At 53.4% G+C, this 14,712-nt stretch overlaps 2 protein-coding genes across 2 annotated transcripts; both read right to left on the bottom strand.

Moving 5' to 3' along the window:
* Positions 1–2,550: 2,550 nt before the first annotated feature.
* RAB4B (RAB4B, member RAS oncogene family) lies at positions 2,551–11,312 on the bottom strand (the record flags this gene model as incomplete). The annotated part of the gene is made up of 8 exons (XM_079723533.1): positions 2,551–2,929; positions 5,929–6,059; positions 6,148–6,243; positions 7,821–7,975; positions 8,058–8,120; positions 9,695–9,809; positions 10,089–10,169; positions 11,297–11,312. 7 exons carry the CDS (start codon positions 11,310–11,312, stop codon positions 5,944–5,946), a joined length of 642 nt encoding a protein of 213 aa, XP_079579659.1. The 3' UTR covers positions 2,551–2,929; positions 5,929–5,943.
* A 946-nt stretch (positions 11,313–12,258) lies between these two features.
* Positions 12,259–13,507, bottom strand: MIA (MIA SH3 domain containing; the record flags this gene model as incomplete). The annotated part of the gene is made up of 4 exons (XM_079723441.1): positions 12,259–12,282; positions 12,598–12,708; positions 13,164–13,297; positions 13,384–13,507. The coding sequence occupies 4 exons, from the start codon at positions 13,505–13,507 to the stop codon at positions 12,259–12,261; spliced, it is 393 nt and encodes a 130-aa protein (XP_079579567.1).
* Between the last annotated feature and the right edge of the window lie 1,205 nt (positions 13,508–14,712).

The raw sequence follows: 14,712 nt of genomic DNA, 5'->3' as shown, positions 1-14,712 counted from the left end.
GAGAGAAACAGAGAGAGAGAGAGAAAAAAGAATGTGAGAAGAGCTACAGGGAAGAGGGCTGGGCGGGGGTGGGGAGTGGCAGGGGCAGTAGATAGTTAGACAGACTTAGCTACAAAGACCCCAAAACCTGAGGCCACGTGGGGAAAAAGACTCTGGGACTTGGGTGGAATCACTAAGAGACAAGGGGCAATAAGGGGGCAGCTGGAGAGGTGAGACTGGGTAGATGACCCACAGGCAGAGGACTGCAGTGGGAGCTGTGGGCGAGAGACATCCTCAGACACAGACCCACAGACAGAAAAGGAGGGGACTTGAAGTAGAAAAGGATGGCGGAGTGGGCAGTAGGAGAGTTAGAAACAAACAGACCGGGGCTGGGGCGGGGAATCTGCCTGGAAGACACAGAGGGAATGTGGGGATCTACAGACCGTGGAAACTGGGGGGTCCAGAGACAGAAACACACACCGGAGAAGAGCAGGGAGGGTGGGCCTGAGACAGCCGGGCAGAACCCAGCCCAACAGGAGGAAGCCCGTTAGGGGCTGACACACACCCAGACGGAAGGGAGGTCCTGAGACAGACAGACGGAAGGGACCCGTGGGAGCAGGGTCCACAGCGACAGAGGGAAGGGTGGAGGAGGGCTCATGCACTCGCGGAAAGGACGACGGAAAAAGCGCCCCCCTCCCAAGTCCCTTCAGTGCGGGTCCTGGGGCCCCTCGGGGCACAGCAAGAGACGAAGACAAGGCCTAAGGACCGCTGGAACCCCGTGTCCCCACCCCTCCCCTCCCCCTCCGCCCGCTCCCTACTCCCCCCCCAACCCCCCCAACGGCCGGCGCTTAACGTGCCGGGCGCGCGTTCCCTCCCCCACGCCCCACCCCCACCCTCCCCTCCCCAGGGTCGCCAGGCTTCGCCACAGAGTGCTGGGCGCGCGCCCCCGCACCCGGCCCGGCTCGCGCCGGCGCCCGGCCTCAACCGCCTTCTCCGCCCCGCTCCATGCCCTCCCCGCGGTCTCCTCACCGAGGTTTTTCCTCCGGCCCCGGCGCCGCCGTTTGTGCCAGCCGCCCTGCGCCGCACAGCGCGCCATACCCCGCCCCCACCACCCGCGACGCTCCGCCCCCGCCTCGCCCGGTGGGCACGTGACCGCATCCGGGCGGAGGAGACCAGGACTTGCGCAGGCGCGAGCCGCGCAGGGCGGGGCGAGGAAATTCAGAACACCATGTCCCTCGAGAAAGGGGAAGCGGGCCAGTCGCCGACGCAAGGTTTTTATGCATTCTCCGCTCCGCCCCTTCTGCGCGAGAGGCGGAACGCAGTTAGGAAGGGCCGGATCCGGTCGGGGAGTTTCGGCACATATTATGCCAAGCGAGTGGGAGGGGTATGCAAATATGCCTATTTACATAGACAGGCCCGCCCCCTTGGAGCCGAGAACGCGGCGGAACGATGAGTAGCAGGGTAGGGGAGCGGCATACAGATCATCGGTATTATTTACATGGACAGCTCCGCCTTCTCACAGCCCAAGAATAGGAATATTGAGAAACGTCTGAGCAATTAGTTGGGAAATGTATGTAAATTTGCACGACAGTAAGTAATTTACATGAGGACTTTTCATAACGGAGGAAAAAAAGAGCGGAACGTCCTTGAGAGAAGGGAAAAAGAACCAGAAGGGACGTGCAAACATTCTGACCCGCTCCACCCTGCCCCATCGGGACAACTGTGTGGCGCCCGAATAAAACAACCTAGGAAAGCTACTCAGAGAAGACATTTGCATGACAGCCTCGAGTCTCTGGACGACCTACCTGACCTGGGAGGACTATACAGATGAGGTCATTTAAATGCCCCACCCCCTCTGCCAGCACCCAGGCTGAGCAGGGACTCAGGCCTCCCTTGAGGGTGGTTTAAGGCCAAACTGGGGATGGGAGAGCAGTTGGGAGTGTCCTCAGTGGGCTGCACCTGTCCCTGGCAGAGCATGTGCGGGTGTCAGAGGTTCACCTGGACACAGGAGGCAACACACTGATCTCAAATATGCACAGGAGTCCCGGTGGCACAAAAGCCCACACAGTCTTCAGGGGCACACACATGGTTCATGGTCACACACAAGTGTATCAGAGGAGTCAAATTCACAGCAAAACACACACAGACCTCAGGGGCACACAAACACAGTCACACACCAAATAGACACTGCCTCAGACTTTCAGGCATCAGACATGCATAGCTATCACCCACCGGGCCCAGACCCAGGGCTCAACTACAGGCCTGAATTCTCATTCCCTAGCTTTGGTGTCCCAAACAACGCCAGCCTCACAGACACGATCACCAAGGACACAGAGTAGTCATAAGCAACAGTGTCACACACACAAACAGCACACATTCCTACAGATCCCATCACACCCATCACAAACAGAGGGACATTAGGGTTATGTATTTGGGCAAACTCCCTCTACAACAGACATCTGGACCCCCGTACCATGTCCAACCCAAAAACATAGCCCCCAAACACCGTCGGTGACCTCTTTTGCCCCCCCTCCCCACCACCCCAAAATGACGGAGGCTATGACACAGGTGTAAACAATGCTTTATGGGGGTGGGGTGGGGACGGGACAGGCCTCCAGGTAAGGTAATAAATAACACGTACTCGCAGTGGCAGGGCCAGGGGAGCTGAGGCCAAATGGCCCTGGTCTCGGGCTTTGGAAACTCTTTGAGTATGGTTAGGGGTTCAGCGGGAAGAGGGGTTAGCCAAGACAGAGGAAGCAGCAGCAGGTACGGATTCCCCCTTCCCCCGTGGCTCAGTCTTGCCCCTCAGCCAGGCCCCACCAGGCCAGGGAAGGGGGACAGGTGGCGGGGCAGCTTCTCTGGGGCCAGGTCAGGTAAGGGGCTCAGTCTCCCAGGGCCTGGGTCTGGGCCCCAGCCAGAAGGACAGGGCTGGTCCTGGAGAACGGGAGAGCTGAAAGAAAAGTGTGCCGTGAACTGGAGGGATCTTGGGTCTGTCGGCTGGTGTCTCTGTCTCATTTCTGGGTATCTTCCTGCCCGACTAACTGTGCCTGTCTGTCCATACTTTTCTCTTTCTCCCAAAGTTTCTACATTGTCTGACTTTCTGTTTCTTGTCTGCAGAGACTTTGGGGCTCTAGAGCTGAGGGCACGTGCACCTCCCTGTTTACTTGCCTCAGAGAGCTGTCTCCTTGAGTCTGTAGAGGGGCATCTCAGTGTCTACATTCTGTGTCCCCACCTTTGCACCTCTGTGTTCCTCTATGTTCCTGGATCATCCAGGCTGTAGGTCTCCAAACCAGTAGGTTTTACAAACCGAGGAGACACATCAGTTCCTCTTTTGTAGTTATCTGCAGATAGCATTACCTGGGAGCTTCTAGAAATCCCCAGATCACTTCAGAATCTCTGAGGTAAGGCCCGGGCATCAGTATCTTTTAAAGCTCTCCAGGTGATTCCAATGTGTACAAACTGCATTAGTGGGTTGGGAAATCAGTTTGGTGGGCCTTGAGCAATTGTTGTGACAGAATAAAATAGAAAATACCATAAAAATTAAAATGTTAACATATTAAAAAAAAAAAAGGAAATTTCAGAGTGCTTCATATGTTGGTCCATAGAGACAGAAAGCAGATGGGTGGGGGCCAGAGGCTGGGGAGAATGGAGAATGAATGCTTAAAGGGTATACGGTTTCCTTTTAAGGGTGATGAAAATGCTTTGAAACTAGACAGAGGTGGTGGTTGCATAATCTTGCGAATGTACTAAATGCCACTGAATTGTATGCTTTAAAATGGCTAAATTTGTTATGTGAATTTCACCTCAATTTTAAGAGAAAGAATGTTAATACGAGAACGTCTGTTTTAGTTTTATACATGTGTGACTGTATTAGATCAACAGATAAAGTATATTTCCTCCTGTAGAGTGCAATCAACAAAGTTTGAAAATGCAGTCTTACTACATTTGATTCACTGAGGGAACACCCTGCAACAGACTCAAAACTAAGCTCTGAGGCGAAGAGTACACACCCATCTGATTCTACATAGCCCAGAGTCTTTAAAATAGATAAGAAGAAGAAAAATAATAAACAGCCCTCGTTTATCAAGTCTTAGTTTACTGACTGTCAGGCCCTGTTCTAAGCACTTTACATGAATTAACTTAATTTTCTCCACACTTACATTGACGTGGGTACTATCATTAGCCCCATTTACAGATGAGGAAACCAAGGCCCAGAGAGGTTAAAGAATTTGCCCAGAGCTATGAAGTGACAGAGTTGGAGTACAAACGCAGGCAGCCCAGCTCTGGAGTCTGTGATCTATCACCTTCTCAGATGGGTTAGACAAACACCATACAGATAACAATGATCAACTCTGTCAGTTGAAGGCTTTGAAAAGGAGGGGCAGTTGTGAGACTGCCCATCTAGAGGGAGTGACCCCATTTGGGAAGCCTATGAAGGTTCCCTGCAGGAAGAGGCATTTTAGCAGAGACCTGATGATGAATGGGAGTTGGTGCCAGAAGGGAACACAGGCACAGCAGACGCAAAATCCTGGAAGGAAAAGAGCCCTGCCCAAAGAGCTCATCCTTGACTCCTCTCTCACATTCCACACCCATTCATCAGGAAGCTATGTTGGCTCTGCTCTCTAAGTACATATATCCAAAGACTAAACACTTTGCTCCACAACCATCCTGGAGCTGCCAGTGGCTGTGGGGTGGAGGGTTGGGTGGGCATGAAGCACAGAGACAAGAATTGTCAAGACATACACACCCGCAGAGAGGTGGGGATAGGACCAAATCCTGTAGGAACTTTCAAGCCTGTCAAGGACTTTGGACCAAGCACAGGGGAACAAGCACGGCTTCCTGGAGGAGGGGGAGAGGTTACCAGAAAAGAGAGGGAAGGAATCAGATTTGTGCTTTAGGAAGACCCAGTGACTACATGAGGAGGGGACAAGCCTGGAGACACAGACCAGGGAGGGTACAAACCTATTCACTTCGCAACCCCTCCGCCGCCCCCACCTTGATCCTGTCCACCATCGTCTCTCACCTTCTCACCTTGACTTTGGAGTGGCCTACTCACTGGTCTCCAGGCAACCACCCCTGCCCCCTTCAGTGTCTCCTCTATGTGCAGCCAGAGGGGCCCTGTGAACAGCTGAATCAATCAGATCTTGTCCCTTCTCTGCTCGGAGCCCTCCTACAGCTCTCATCCCACCCAGCTTATAAGCCAGGGTCCTTCCCGGGGCCCACAAGGCCCTAACTCACCTGCCTCCTCCCACCCCAACCTCACCTCCAGCGCACCTACTCCCCAGCACGCACGCGCGCGCACGCACGCACACACACTCCACTCCAGCCACGCTGGCCTCCTTGGACTTCCTTACCCAGGGGAGGAGGCAGGACCCTACCTCAGGGCTTTGTACTGGCCGTTCTCTCTGCTTAGAACACTCTTCCCCCAGGTCCCCACATGACCCCTCCCTCAGCTCCTTCAGGCCTTTGCTCAAATGTCACCTTCTCAGTGAGGCCTCCCCTCATCATCCTATTTAACGCTCCACTCCTCCACCTCCCCTCCCTCCTTGATTCTTCTCCATAGCTCTTATCGCCCTACCTACTATACAATTTGCTTGTGTATCTTGTTTATTAACCGTCTCCTCCATGAAGGCAGGGATTTTTGTCTGTTTTCCCCACTGTTATAGCCCCAGTGCCGGGAACAGGGCCTGGCGCAGAGGAGGCACTCAACAAACATGTGATGAATTATGAATGGGAGGGTCAGAGATGCAGGGCAGAGAGCTGACGGTGGGGTGGGAAGGACGGGTGGTTTCCCAGGGCCGGGAAGATGGCCCCTTTAACTCAAGTGTTCTTGTGTCTTTCTTCCTCACTCTGTTTCTCATCGTCTTTCCTTTTCTGTGTCTCTGTCTCGGCTCCGTACTCCCCTTTGTCAGGAGACCAGCCCTGCAGCCCGAGTCCCCAGTATCCCACCTGGCTCCGCAGGTCTCAGCAGCCGCAGGGCTGAGGGGCCACGGCCTGGGCGCTCCGAGGCTGCCGCAGCTGGCGAAGGGAGGCGTCACCATATTGAATGCCGGAGCCCATCCTCTCGGGGTCAAGCTCACCTGGGGGAAGTAGAGAGGTGAGAACTGGTCCCTTGGAGACCTCTGGACCTTGCCTTCCACTCCCACTCCGGGCAGTTGGGGGCCTCACCTGAGTCGATCTTGTTCAGAATGGTGCGGGCACACTTCAGGAAAGCCTCCTCCACGTTCTCACCCGTGAGAGCACTAGTTTCCAGGAACATCAGCTCTGGGGGGGCAGACACTCGGAAGGTCAGGCCCTCAGTCAGTCCCCATCCTCCACTCCGACTCTGACCTGCTGCCTCTTGTTCTGTTCCTCAAACGTTCCACCTTTGCCTTCACTGTGGGCCTCCGTACATGCTGTTCCCCTGCCATGAATGCCCCCTTCCCCAGGTACCCACCGAGCTCTTCCTTTAGAGCTCAGCTCACATCTCCTCCTCCAGGAAGTCCTCCTGACCTCCCCGGATGAGTTAGGTGCCTCCTCTGGGCTCCCACAGACCCCTGTGCCTCCCCGCTCCCAGCCCTGACCTCTTTGGGCTGTCACTGTCTGGAAATGGTCCTCCCCCTGCCCCCCGGACTGTGAGGCCATGAGAGCTGGGTCCAGGGCTGTCTTCATCACTGTGTCCCCAGCACCATCTAGCACAGGCCTATCACAGTCCACCCACCAGCCATATGACAGCCATCTCACAGTAAGTAATAGCCAGGATTCAAATCCACATCTTTCTAATGGCAAATCCTCTAAACCTGCAGGTTACAAACTAGAGGAACATGGACAGACCCTAGGCCAGCAGATTGTGGCCAACATGATGTTTTCAAATGAGTTGAGACCTGCTTACCTTTTGTTGGTGGTGTTATCTTCACTAGTTTGTTTTATTTTTTAGATTCCACATATAAGTGATACCAAACAGTATTTGTCTTTCTGTCTGACTTATTTCACCTAGCATAATGCCCTCCAAGTCCATCTATGTTGCTGCAAATGGCATTATCTCATTCTTTTTTACAGCTGAGTAGTATTCCATTGTATATATATTATATATATACCACATCTTCTTTATCCATTCCTCTGTTGATGGACACTTAGGTTGCTTCCATATCTTGGCAATTGTAAATAATGCTGCTATGAACATTGGGGTACATGTATCTTTTCGAATTAGTGTTTTTGTTTTTTTCAGATCTATACCCAGGAGTGGGATTGCTGGGTCACATGGTAGTTCAATTTTAGTTTTTTGAGAAACCTCCATACTGTTCTCCATAGTGGCTGCACCAATTTACATTCCCACCAACAGTGTAGGAGGGTTCCCTTTTCTCCACATCCTTGCCAACATTTGTTATTTGTGGTCTTTTTGATGATAGTATACTTGCATACCTTTTGATGTGGCTGTCAGTCTTTGTCTACTCCCCTAGTGCCAGTGCCTGCTAACCTGGGGTCTACCCTGTCCCCTCTCCCTTGCTCGTAAAATGTACCTGTCCCCTAGGGCCATCAGAGTTTGCAGTCTCCACCTTATACCAATACCCTGTGCTACCTCCCCACAGTGGTCGAAACCTTCTTAGCAGCCACCGTGAGTCAAGCACCCATCCATCCAGGCAGTGCTGAGAAGCCCCCATGGACCACATCCCTTAACCGTCATGCACTATGTGAAGCAGAAACGCTGTGATCCCAGCTTTCCAGATGAGGAAACTGAGGACCAGAGTGCTCACACAGCTCGCAATGTGGCAACACCCAGATTTGAACCCAGACCTCTAAATCTCCACATTCCCCTGCAGGCCCATGGGCCCCACTGTATAGCCCCCCCGCCCAGCCCTCACCGTTCTCCTGGGCAAAGCGGGAGGCCTCCAGGAAAGTGACCTCACGCTCCAGGTCCAGGTCCTTCTTGTTGCCACAGAGAATGACCACGATATTGGGGCTGGCCAGCGTGCGGGCGTCCGTCAGCCAGGCGGCCAGCGAGTTGTAGGTCTCCCGGCTGTGGAGAAGGGAGCCAGGAGGGAGGCGGACGCGGGTCGGGGGCAGCCCAGGCCCCACCCCGCCCCACTCCGTGCACCCACCTGGTGATGTCATACACCAGCAGGGCTCCAGCCGCCCCTCGGTAGTAACTCCGTGTCACCGACCTGTGGGGCCAGGGGGACCCAGTCACCCCCGAGGCTGGGGTGTGCCCCAGGACTGCCCCCCTCTGCGGAGAGAGACTGGTGGTTCGGAAGCCCCCCTTCACTGCTGGCCCATCCCCCTAAACCCGGCCGTGGTCTACAGTTTCTCCCACTTGCAGTCTCTCTGTTTCCCTCAATCTCTATCGCACTTAGCTGCCTGCCTCCGCCTCAGTCTCCCTACGTTTTTTTTCATTTTTTAAAAGTTTTTGGCCATGCCATTTGGCCTGTGGGATCTTAGTTCCCTGACCAGGGATTAAACCTGGGGCCGCGGCAGTGAAAGCACTGAGTCCTAACTACTGGACGGCCAGGGAATTCTCTCTTCTTACCTTTGACTCTCTCTGTGTCCCTGTCTTTCTGCATCTCTTCATTGGTCCGTGCCTTTCTGTCTCTTGTGTGCATGTGTATCTTTAATTCTCTATTTCTCTCCATCTCTGTTGCTCTGGCTCTGTCGTCCTCACCCTTTCCCATTCATTCATTCATTCATTCATTCAACATTTTCTGTCATCCCCCCTTTGCCCAGTCCTAGCCAAGCACTACACAACTACATCCGCTTGGCCCTCTCCTGCTCTGGTTGGGGGAGGCCCCCTTCCCAGAGTGGCCGACTGTCTGCTTCTCCCTGGAACAGGCTGGGTCCCTCTGGAACTCAGGCAATCATGCCGCATTTATGGAGCACTTGCGGCCAGCCCAGTGCACGTCATACACCTATCTCCCCTCCACCCTCTCAGTCTCTATCTCTGTGCACCTCACGCAGAGAACTCACACACAAATATTAACTCAGCAGCTACTCAGTGCTGCCCAGGGACCACGCTTCCCCATGGACTGGATTCCCTTGCTTCTCTCTCCCTGCTGTCTGTTTCTCAGACTCAGGGTTTCCATGTGTGTGTCACCTTTTCTGCAGAGATGTCCTGAAGACATACTGTGTGCTGAGTCCTACACATTTCCCTCTCCCCACAAAACATCCATTTCTCCATCTCTCTGGCCACCCCTGTCCCACTCTCCCTGTCTCTCACCTCTGTTTCTCTTTGAGTCTCCTTATCTCCCTTCTCTTTCTCTTCTCTCTTAGTCTGTCTCTCTTTCTCTCTCTCTTCCTGAGTGTTTGTATCTCTCTTTCAAGTTTCCTTTTCTGTTTTAGTCATTCTCTGTCATTCTCTACCCCTCGCCCCACCTCAAGCATCTCCTTGTCTCCAGGCCTCGTTTCTCCCTGGGGACAAGTCTCCGTCCCTCCAGCCACATGGGTCTATCCCACAGAGTCTCGCTAGGGTCTGCAGTCCCTCCCTGGCCCTCTCACTCTTCATTATGCTTCCTTCTCAATCTCTTTTTCTCATTGTCTCTGCCGTCCTCTCTCCAAGATGCCTTCTTTCTTTGACTGCATGGACCTGCTCATCAGTCTCTTTCTCTCTCTCTCCCTCTACCTTGCCTGCCCTCTCAGCGTCTCCTTGCTCCTGTCATTATGTTTCCAGGTAACTCTGCACGCCTCTATCCCTCCTCTCTCCTCCCCTCTCCCCTACCTTCTCTCCATGGGGGCCCAGCCCACCTACCGAAACCGCTCCTGGCCGGCTGTGTCCCAAATCTGTAGCTTCACGGTCTTCCCACCCACGTTGACCACCCGAGATCCAAACTCCACGCCGATTGTGTGGTTGGAGTCCTGTTTGACTGGGAGTGGGAAGGGGAGAAGAGGCAGTGCGGGGGCTCAGAGGATTCCCTGTCCTCCAAGGCCTCCTCAGCTGGTACAAACCCATTCTCATTGCTGGGGTGACTGAGGCTCAAGGAGGGCCTAGCAAAGAGCATATACCAAGGTAAGGACCAGGCAGCCAGCACTGGAGTTGTACCTCTGGCCAGCCCTGCCCCTGCCCACCCCGGCAGCTGCCTACTTGCCCACACCATGGCCATGCCCACAGTTTAGTGCTCCCAGGACCACTGTCAGAAACTCACACTTATTCTCAATGAACTGATGAAGGAGACATGATTTGCCCGTTCCTGCACTGCCAATCACCAGGAATTTGAAGAGGAAGTCTGAGCAGATGGAGCCAAATTCAAGGAAACCCATGCAGAGAGAAAGATAGACATGAAAAGATGGAATCCAAAGAACATCACAATTATGGGGAGAGAACAGACACAGACAGATACAGAACAGTGGGTAAAAACTGTAACGGGTAATTCTTATATAGTGCTTACCACATACCAGTCACAGTTCTAAAGGTCTTTACTTACATCAACAACTCAACCCTCAGGAAAACTCTGTGAGGGAGATATACTAATAATTATCCCCATTTTCCAGATGAGGAAACTGAGGCCAGAAAGGTTAACTGACTTGTCCAAGATCCCACTGCTAGGTAGAGCTGGGACTCACCATTTTATCAAGGACTACAATCTTGCCCTTGTCCCCCACAACTCAGCTCCTACCACTTTCTGATTCATTCACTCCACTCCAGCCTCTGGCCTTTAGTCTACTCCCTAAAGATAACAAGCTGGTTCCTACCTCAAGGTCTTTGCATAGTTCCCTCTGCTTTTCTCTGTTTGTTGAATGAATGCAGCTCCCTCTGACCCCTAAACCAGTGCTCCTTTTACCGCACCCTGTTCTCCTACTTCCTATCTATCCATCCATCCATATTTTCCAATTCTCAGTCCCTCCATCCCTCCCTCAGCCCAAGGCCTTACCCCTATTCTCAAGCTTAAGCCCCACCCCTTGCCATTAGCCCCACCGCCTAAAGGACAACTCACCCCCAACCGCATTCCAGACCTCTCTCAGAGTAATCCCAGGGCCAGAGCATCCCTTCAGCGTCCCCCCAGCCCATCAAGGTTGATCCCTGCCATTCACAAATCAGCCCCGCCCCATCCACTCAGGCTCCGCCCAGACACATTAAGGCTCACCCTTCCCCTCAAGACCTACCATGATCCATCAGGACTGTTGCCCTCAAATCCCGCCCCAGATCTATTTCGCCCAGACACCAGACCCTCAGGCTCCGCCCAAACTGTTTAAGCCCAGCCTCAGACCCACTAAGCCCCTCCCAGCATCAACTAGGCCCTGCCCCATAACACCTGACCCCGCCCCCTGACATATAAAGCCCCGCCCCATACGCACAGGCCGCATCCTTTCTGGGCCCAGACCCCAGACCCCAGCTTCCGCCCACCACCCTCACCGTAGGTCTCAGCCATGACTCGGTCGCGGCCGCTTAGGGCCGCAATATGGCGACGCGGCCGCGACTGCTCCTCGGCTGGCAGCCGCTCCACTCGGGCTGCAGCCCCGGCTCCTTCCTACTCCCCGGGCCGGCGCCGCCACTTCCGCCTCCACCCCCCTCCGGCGCGACCCGCTAATGCTGCGGGACACCAGGCCACGCTTTCCAAGACAAGGATTGGCGGACTGTGCAGGCAGGGGGCGGGACAAAAGCGCAGATTGGTGGGGAGAGAGGGGCAGGGCCTAAAGGGGCGGGACCAGTACGAGCGATTGGCGGTGCCAGAGACGCTTCGCCGAGCAGAGAAACGGATTTGGCCGGGTGTCCGTGGGCAGAGTCGAGATTCCAGATTGGGTAGAAGAGGACTTGGGGGCGGGGATACGAATGCAAAGAAGGGAGCAGGGGTAGGAGCCGATCCAGAGCTGGGGCGTACTGATCTCTAAGAAAAGGAGGATGAAAGCTGGGATGGTACGCATGATACGCACAAATTAACCTCCTACCTCCCTTTGCGGATAATCTTCCAAGAAATCCTAGAAAACCTCTGCTCTGTGATTTATGTCTTCCTCATGGTCCAATTGGCTCATTCCCAATAGTTCAATAGTTCTCTTATTGGTCTAGAGAAGACACTATAATCCCCCAGTTTGGCTGTTTAGTTGTTCCATCTTCTCATCTGTTTGTAATATCTAAGTTTACGAGCCCACCTCTGGTACCCAGCTTGGAGCAAAGAGCTTTTAGTCCGTGAAATTCTGCCTAGCAACCACTGACGTTACCACAGTCAGTGGGTTGATTGGCTAGATTAAGAAGCCTGGGGAAACACTTCCTTTCTAGAGACCCACCACAAAGACCACCGAGACCCATAGTTTGCACTTGGCTGATGTATTTGCATAAAGTCAGGGAGAAACAACAGCAGAGACAGCGGTAGACTGAGCTCACTGGCAGTAGAAATCCCATTTCTGAAAAAGAGAAAGGGGAAACAGTGGGGAGAAAACTAGCAGTCACACCACAAAGGATCTAGTGGTTTTACCAAATGCTGCAGCCATAGGCGCCAGGTTTGGCTGCACAAGTGCTATGCAAATTAGCCTAGAGCCCTCTACCCTTTGCACCTCTCAATCGGACTAGGATTTAGAAATCACTCCTCATTTTTCAGATAAGAAAAGGCAGGGGATTTGTTCCAGCGCATACAGCTAGGATGCCAGGGAGCCAAGGGTAGGAGCATCTTTGCCCAAGGGCCCTCCCTCCAAGTCCCTGCCAGCCCCCAAGACACTCACATCTGTCTTCACATCAGTTTTGCCAGGCTTCAGGGTCTGGTCTTCGCGAACAATGCTACTGGGGAAATAGCCCAGGCGAGCAGCTACGTCTCCATAGTAATCTCCCTGAACCTGGGGAAGAGGAGTTAAAAGCCGGGGTCTGGGAAGATGGCAAGCTCACTCCTGCTGAAGATCTTTGCACTCTCTTCTCCCTGATCTCGACTTGGCTTGCTCCATCCTTGTCATTCCAATCCCAGCTTAAAGTCACTCGCTCGAAGGTCCTCCCTGACCACCCCATGTGAATTAGTCACCCAGTCACTTTATATTAATTCTCAAAGCAGCACATACTTGCTGATATTTTTGATGGCTTGTCTCCCTCCATTAGAATAAAAGGGGTCGTTCTTTATTGTACCCACCATAGTAGGTGCCCTAATAATTGCTAAACAAAGTAAAGTAGACCACAATAGCCTCCCCTCCAAAACTATATTTCAGTTCACTCCCTCAGATTTTCCCTTCAGGTGAAAAATCAGGGTGCACGCCCACCCCAGCCACCCTACCCTTTCCTCCTCTGTTCTCCCAAGACTCACGCTGCCTCCCCAGAAGAGCCGCCCTCGGCCCTTCAGCTTGGAGAAGACATACACGACTTGGCCCTGGCGTATGGTCAGGAAACGGCAGTCGGGGGCCACGTAGTCCTGAAGGGCCACGGCCATGGAGATGGGGTCTGGGGAAGGAACAGAAGGGAGCAACAGCACCCTCCCCACAGGCTAGCAATCCAAGCCCCCAACGCCCCCAACCCCCAACTCTTACGGCTGCATTCCTCGTCAGCACACAGCTTCCAGTCAGCCAGCTTGGGCATCGGGTAGCCCCCGGCACTAGGACCTGGGAAGGCAGACAGCAAGACAACACCAAGAAACACCGAGGACCAAGCCATCGTGGACTGTGAGCAAGAGAGTGCCTAAGGGAGGAACGGGGTCTCCAGTTCCCTCCTGCCCTCCCTCTCCAGCAGCACAAGGAAGCCTATGTTCGGGTCTTGTCCCCGCCTTAAACTAGTCCCAAATTTCACCCACACCACCTAGAGTCTGCTACCCAGCCAGAACCATTTCAAGGACAGGGTGAGGGCTGCCAGCACAAGGAAATACCCAGATAGGCTCAAGGCAGCCCAGGCCACTCCAAGTAAGAGCCACCCCCTCAACAGAGACGGGGTTAAGACAGGCAAGTTGATATTCAATTCCATCTTTTATGAGTTGGCTTGGGGACCTGGGCCCCTCTGCTCTCCCCCGCAGGGACAGAACCAGAGAAGCCAGTATGGAAAAACCACCTTGGAATTTCCTGTGCTGAGGGGCAGCAGAACAAGGCAGCCCTTTGATTGCCAGGAATAGCCCCAGCCTCCCAAGTATGGAGTGAATATTATATGTTGGACCTTAGGCTAGGCGATGCCCTACCACGATCACTATTTATCCTCATAAGCCACTTCCTGACTGGGTGACCTGGGCTAAGCTATTCCTCCTCCCAGAGCCTCACCTTTCTCATCTGAAATAGAAATAATAAAAACTAGTAGTTATTTATAGAGCATTCACCATGCATATTTTTATTAACTCAAATGTATACTCTGCACCCCCTTTAAGAGGAGCGATCATAACCCCATTTTACGTAGAAATGGAAGCACAGAGCCTTAAAGAACTTGTCCAAGGTTACAGAGTTGGGAAGTGGAGGGGCTAGATCTGGCTCCAGGCCCACACCCATCACTACTGATCTTGGAGCTCAGTCAGTTGCCCAGGGTCAGAATGAGAAAGCGGCAGAGGATTTGAACTCAAGACTCATTTCTAAAACTGTGCTTCAAACAGAGATCTACATGCCTGAAGACCCACCTCTTTCCTCAGGTATTCTCACCCCTGGTCAGCAAGTCCGAACTTTAGTTTTAGGGGAAGCGGATGGACACACACAGGCTTGGGGTGGGGAAGAATTCATCAGAGGCAAAGACTGGGCCTAAGCCATCTCCACATACCCAACACCCAGCACCAAGTACCATGAGAGCATCAAACAGCTCTACTCAAGTATCACCTACTCAGAGGGGCTTCCCGTGATCCCCCGTTACTGCTTCCCAGCTCCACCAACACATCACCCCATTATGTCAGT

The sequence above is a fragment of the Hyperoodon ampullatus genome (genome assembly GCF_949752795.1).
Source record: "Hyperoodon ampullatus genome assembly, chromosome: 18".
NCBI lineage: Eukaryota > Metazoa > Chordata > Mammalia > Artiodactyla > Ziphiidae > Hyperoodon > Hyperoodon ampullatus.
The sequence above is the reverse complement of the archived record's forward strand: the minus strand, read 5'-3'. Positions and strand labels throughout refer to the sequence as shown.